At 37.7% G+C, this 6299-nt stretch overlaps 2 protein-coding genes across 2 annotated transcripts; one reads left to right on the top strand and one right to left on the bottom strand.

Moving 5' to 3' along the window:
- Positions 1–2142: 2142 nt before the first annotated feature.
- Positions 2143–2874, top strand: LOC124919365 (secreted RxLR effector protein 161-like). Its single transcript, XM_047459599.1, has one exon. It carries the CDS (start codon positions 2143–2145, stop codon positions 2872–2874), a length of 732 nt encoding a protein of 243 aa, XP_047315555.1.
- A 519-nt stretch (positions 2875–3393) lies between these two features.
- On the bottom strand, positions 3394–5726 carry LOC124921866 (cytochrome P450 CYP82D47-like). Its single transcript, XM_047462564.1, has 2 exons — positions 4696–5726; positions 3394–4132 (listed from the first exon to the last, which is right to left on the bottom strand). The coding sequence occupies exons 1-2, from the start codon at positions 5689–5691 to the stop codon at positions 3509–3511; spliced, it is 1620 nt and encodes a 539-aa protein (XP_047318520.1). The 5' UTR covers positions 5692–5726; the 3' UTR covers positions 3394–3508.
- Between the last annotated feature and the right edge of the window lie 573 nt (positions 5727–6299).

Raw genomic sequence — 6299 nt, 5'->3', positions numbered from 1 at the left:
AGCTTGAAGTCTTCTCTAAGAACCCTTCATGCCTTATCATGAAAGTGAGACGAACGCATAATCGACTATATCAAATTTGCTTGAAATTAGTAAAAACGGTTTGTCTTTTAGCTAATCTTAAAGATCCAACATGGTTATGGCACGCTCGTCTCGGTCATGTTAACTTCCAAGCACTAAAGTCCCTCATAAATAAGGGAATGGCTGCTGGTGTTCCAAAAATTTCTCCTCTAAAACAACTTTGTCGAACATGCCTAGTTGCAAAATAAACGAGACAATCGTTTGCGTTAAAAGCCAAGTTTCGAGCGAAAAAGCCACTCGAATTGGTGCACATTGACTTATGTGGGCCAATCACACCATCAAACCCAGGAGAAAATCGATACTTCATGTTGATTATTGATGATAATTCTAGGTGGATGTGGCTCCATATGTTGAAAACAAAGGACAAAGCATGCTCTTCATTTAAGAAGACGAAGCAATTGGTCGAGAATGTGACCGGACTTTGAATAAAAGTACTTCGTTTAGATAGAGGAGGTGAATTCTTCTCGAGGGAATTTAGAGAGATATGTGAAGAAGCAGGGATAGAGCAACAATTCACAACACCATACTCTCCTCAACAAAATGGTGTGGTGGAGAGGCGTAATCGAATAGTGATGGTCATGGCTAGGTCATTGCTCAAAAGCATGGCAGTCCCGAGCAAGTATTGGGGGGAGGCAATTCTTCGTGCAGTCTATCTTCTCAACCGGGTTCCAACCGAAGTTGTTCGAGACAAAACTCTATTTGAGATGTGGACTGGAATAAAGCCACACCTAGCACACCTTCGTGTTTTTGGGTGTACTACGCATGCCAATGTGACTACTCCCCATATAAAAAAGTTAGACGACAAAAGTCAGTCGTTTGTCTATTTAGGTGTCGAAGAAGGAAGTAAGGCACACAGGTTGCTCGAACCACAAAATGACAAGATCCATGTGAGTCGTGACGTTGTGTTTGAAGAAAGTGCAGCATGGGATTGGTAAGATGAAAAGAGTGATCAACCCTTCAAAGTTTACGAAGAGGTTAATCACGAGCATGTTGGAATTCGAACGATCCCATTTGAGAGTGGATCGACAAGAGGACAATATACTTCAGAAATGTTCCAAGAGGCTGTCTCGAATCCTCCACAGCTCGAGCAAGTGACTGAACAAACAGACCAAGGCGATGGTTTACCCACTCCATGGTCAGGTGGACACATTGGGAGTGATGAAGGACATGTTCGATACAAGAACATGAATGATATCTTAGAAGAAGCACCTCGAGTGACACTTGATTTTGAAGAGTTGATGTTAGCACAGACGGAGGAACCTTCTTGCTACAATAAAGCGGTTGGACAGACACAATGGGAAGAAACAATGACTAAAGAAATTGAAGCCATCGAGAAGAATGAGACATGGTCTCTCGTCCCATTGCCAGTCGGACACAATATAATTGGACTCAAATGGGTATTTAAGCTCAAGAAAAACTCAGATAGTGAGGTGATCAAACACAAAGCTCGTTTAGTTGCAAATGGATATGTGCAACGACAAGGCATTGACTTCGAAGAAACCTTCACTCCAGTTGCTCGAATGGACACAATTCGAGTCATTCTTGCCTTGGCAGCCAATTGTGGTTGGAAAATATATCATCTTGATGTAAAATCAGCTTTTCTCAATGGAGAACTAGAAGAGGAAGTGTACGTAACTCAACCGGAAGGATTCAAAGCAATAGGGAAGGAGAGTATGGTGCTTAAATTAACAAAGGGATTGTATGGCCTAAGGCAAACTCCTCGTGCGTGGAATCTAAAGTTGGACAAAAGTTTGAAGAAAATGGGCATCGAAAAGTGTACACAGGAGCAAGCAGTGTACACAAGAGGCAACGCTAATACCTGAATTATTGTTGGTATTTACGTGGATGATCTTATTTTAATAGGTGGAGATTCAAAGGGTGTCAAACTTTTCAAGAAGCAAATAATGGGGGAGTTCGAGATGAGTGATCTCGGATTGCTTTCATACTACCTTGGAATCGAAGTAGATCAGTTCGAAGGAGGTGTCTCGATCAAGCAGACAATATATGCAAAAAAAGGTGCTAAACCAAGTTGGAATGCTTGATTGTAACTCAACAAAGGCACCAATGGAGCATAGGGCTCAACTCTATAAGAATCCCGAAGGACAACCGATTGATGCAACTAAATATCGAAGAGTCATTGGTTGTTTGCGATATCTCCTTCATACAAGGTCAGATCTTTCTTATGTTGTTGGTGTTGTTAGTAGATTCATGGAGAGGCCAACTGAGATACATCATAAGGCAGTGAAGCAGGTGCTTCGATACCTTCAAGGCACTATACACTTAGGTTTAGTGTTTCAAAAAGGAGGCGGTGACGAGGAAATAGTGAGTTACTTTGATAATGATCTCGCAGGTGACCTAGATGACCGGAAAAGTATGGGGGGCATGGCGTTCTACATTAACGATAGTCTTGTTTCGTGGAACTCCCAGAAACAGAAGACAATGGCATTATCCTCATGTGAAGCAGAGTTCATGGCTGCGGCAGCGTGTCAAGCACTTTGGTTGAAATCATTGTTGTTTGAACTAAGTGGTTCGAAACCTATGGTAGTGAAGCTCTACGTCGACAACAAATTTGCACTTGCACTCATGAAAAACCCAGTTTTTCATGGTCGTAGCAAACACATCGACATGAAATATCATTTTATTCGAGAGTGTGTTGAAGGAAGTCAAATCAAAGTAAAGTTTATTCGAACGGATGAACAGAAGGCCGCCATACTTACGAAAGCTTTGCCAGCATCAAAACTGGTGATGATGCAACACCTGATCGGTGTTCGTGATCTCGAACCACGCCAGGACTAAGGGGGAGAATGTTGTATTACTCTTGACTGTTACAACGTTTACAAATAAATGAAAGATCTGCATTAATGAGGAAAATGGCAGATTTGCAATGATGAGGAAAACAAAATATTTGCAATAATGAAGAAAAAATAAGAGAGAGATAACAACTCTTGTAATTATTTTTTTTAAATTTTATAAAAATTTCTCAAAGTTTTGTGAGTGATTCTCTTTCTGGACCAACATTAATAAGCTTGACTTACAGATTTCACCTTTATTTTGATTATGATATATAAATATGAATTATATGTAATAGATTAATCCAAGTTTGTAGAGTTAATAATATATATAATATTTTTATATTATTTTATGGTAAATCTTTTGTTGTTTTCACCAATTATGACAGTTTTGTGTCGGTAAAATCTCTTACTTTGCCACATCTTACACTAATTAGTTAAGTGTCGCTAAGGTTGAATATACACGCTGATAAATTCATTTTTAAGTGCGGCAGATTTGATTTTCGTTGCTGCATAAAAAGAGTTGCAAATTCAACTAAATAATAACATGATAAACATAAAAGTATTTCAATTTATAACACACATTTCAACTTGCAAGTATAAAGTCAGAGTACTTCACCTTTCGAGCTTCATGTAATGAGTCACTTATAAAGTTTGTTTGAAAGTTTAGGAGTGACGATAATTTCAAGAGGGGTAGCTTTGGACATTGTCATTCCTTCAGTCACGGTCATATCTGTAGGCTCATTGTTAGGTTTCGAGAGCTGAAAAGATTGCAACAAGCTAGCTAAGACCAAGTGTCCCATTTGCATGCCAAAGTTTATTCCAGGGCACACTCTTCTACCACTGCCAAAAGGAATAAATTCAAAATTCTGGCCGCGAACATCTAGATTTTTGTGGGTAGTCATGAATCTCTCTGGTCGAAACTCTAGGGGTTCTGACCATATCTTAGGATCGCGTTGGAGTTTCCAAAGGTTAAAGAAAAGTCTTGTCCCTGCAGCCACATGATAGCCGCCCACAATACAATCTTGAGTGACTTCTCTTGGGCCTCCTAGTGGAGCCGGTGGATATAACCTTAGCGATTCTTTGAGAACAGCTTGGAGGTATACTAATTTGGGAATATCAGACTCCTCCACGAGCCTTCCTTTGCCCACAAATATGTCCAACTCTTCTTCAACCTTCCTCAACACATGGGGGTGGTTCATGAGTAAACAAATAGTCCATGTAATCATGGAGGCGGTGGATTCTGCTCCTCCAAAATTCAAAATCTATAAAACCATGTAATTTATATATATATTTACCATTACATCACATTAAGTCACTATACTTGATCCTAAAAAAAGTTCATAGATTATATACTTGGGCCAAAACTTGCAAAAACATATATAAATTACATTTTATCAAAAAGTTCAAAACATTAGCTTAATTGATTCAGCTTAATTAGAATATTCTTTATAATTTCACTGTTATGTTTGTTTTGTTTGATTCATGATTTTTATATAAACTGAATTAATTTCTATTTTTTTTTTTTGACATATCATTTATGTTAACAGTTGTTTACTGAAAATATCTAGTTAAAAAAAATAATCTACATATTTTTTAAACAAAATTAAAATGTATCCAACTCCTTTCTCTATATTCTCTTTCTCTCTACATTTATAAATTTTGACAAATTTGTATAAAAATATTTCATACTAATTTTAAATACAATAATGGAATGATTTATTTAACCTTTCAATTATATATTAGCAGAAGAGATTGTTTTTTTATATGCTGTGTTTTTTGCTTAATAATTTTATATAAACATGATTAAAAAAGTATTAAGGCATACCGAACATGTTGCTTTGGTAACGGTATCAGCGTCGTAACCATCAATATCGGCATCTTTAAGCATTGAAATCATCACATCCATAAAATCTTGTTCGACCCTCTTGCCCTGAGCTTTACTGTCCATATGTCGATCATGGTGCTCTTCTAGCCACTGCCTCAAAAGATTATCGTATTCTTTTGATGTTTTTTTCATGGATTTTTCGTGATTTCCTATATCTAACCATCGAAGCCATGGTATCATGTCTCCCATCACATTTGCACCAAACAAATATGTGAACCTTTTTAAAATCATTTGACACTTTCGAGCTTCCTCCTTAGCAAGATCATCTCCCGAATATCTTTTTCCAAAGATCATCATAAAGATCACGTTTGTGGTCAAGTCCAATATCCATCTCCTCATCTCGACCAAGACACCACTAGTATGAGTGTTCAAAGTGAAGTCATCTCTTTTATCCGCCCACAACTTATAGAGTTGTTGGATTGACGCTCTTGTCTCGGACACCCTTACGTGTCCGAGCAAGTTAAGGCGACAAGCAGACAACAACTCCAAGGACACAATTTTTCGAATCTCACGCCAATACGACCCGTAGGGGGAGAAAGCAAACATGGCATAGTTGTACCCCAAGTACTTTGCTGCCAGCATTTGAGGCCGTGATGCCACGGCTAGGTCGTGAGTGGTGGACAGTTCTTTGGCCAACTCCCAATTGCTAACCACAATGGCCCGGCGAAGTCCAAGACGGATTCTGAAAATTGGGCCATATTTGTCTGCCATCTCAGACAATGTTATGTGGAAAGGTTTGGGACCTCGGAGAAGACGGAGGTGGCCCAGCACAGGCCATGCTCCGCGTGGTTCCGGCGGTTTAGGATGTTGTCGTCCAGCACCACCAAGAAAGAGGAACACTTTGAAATAATAGAGGGACATGAATAGTACTATAAACATTAATATTACTGCTCCTGCTATTGAAGAACTCACAAGATCAAGTAAGGAGAAATCCATGAAAATCACGGCTGTATATGAACTTGGAAGACTGAATGTTTTGATTCATGAACTTAATTGGAGTAAATATATAAAAGATGGTTATGCATAATAAAAAGATAATGATAGTTGAGTTTAAGCAGTCACACAAAAAATGATGAGAGAAAATAAAAAATAAAAATATAAGTAGTCGCCCTACATATTATTCATGATGAGAAATAAAAATAGTGGCCCTACATATATTATTAATGATGAGCTTGTAGAGGGGCATTATCGACTTTTGGGGATATATTTGGTAAAGAATTCATCCAATTTGGTAATTCAACCCCAAAATCATATATAAGGTATGATTGTAATGTGTACTCATGATTCTTTGTGTTATATTTTAATGGGTTATTTGTTGTTTGTGTCTGGTTTTATTTGGATGTTTAATTAGTTGTGTATTTGTTTATAACTAGTTTGTTTCGATTTTATTTTATGACCAAATATTAAAAGTAATAAGAAAATAAAAGATATTAAAGGAATAGGACTAAATAGCTGGCAAGATAATATGTTTTTTTAACTAAGAATATTGCAAGGAATTGTCCCTTCAAATTTTATATCCACACATTTAAATTGAATAGTCGTTC

The sequence above is a fragment of the Impatiens glandulifera genome, chromosome 1 (assembly GCF_907164915.1).
Source record: "Impatiens glandulifera chromosome 1, dImpGla2.1, whole genome shotgun sequence".
Taxonomy (NCBI): Eukaryota; Viridiplantae; Streptophyta; class Magnoliopsida; order Ericales; family Balsaminaceae; genus Impatiens; species Impatiens glandulifera.
Note: the sequence above shows the minus strand (reverse complement) of the source record. Positions and strands in the feature narration are given on the sequence as shown.

Bases quoted from the DNA above. Each gene is read 5' to 3' on its own strand.
- LOC124919365 (XM_047459599.1), top strand. From the start codon at position 2,143: ATGGAGCATAGGGCTCAACTCTATAAGAATCCCGAAGGACAACCGATT.
- LOC124921866 (XM_047462564.1), bottom strand. From the start codon at position 5,691: ATGGATTTCTCCTTACTTGATCTTGTGAGTTCTTCAATAGCAGGAGCA. The intron at 4,133-4,695 runs GTATGCCTTAAT...ATGGTTTTATAG, and splicing joins TTACCAAAGCAACATGTTCG to ATTTTGAATTTTGGAGGAGC.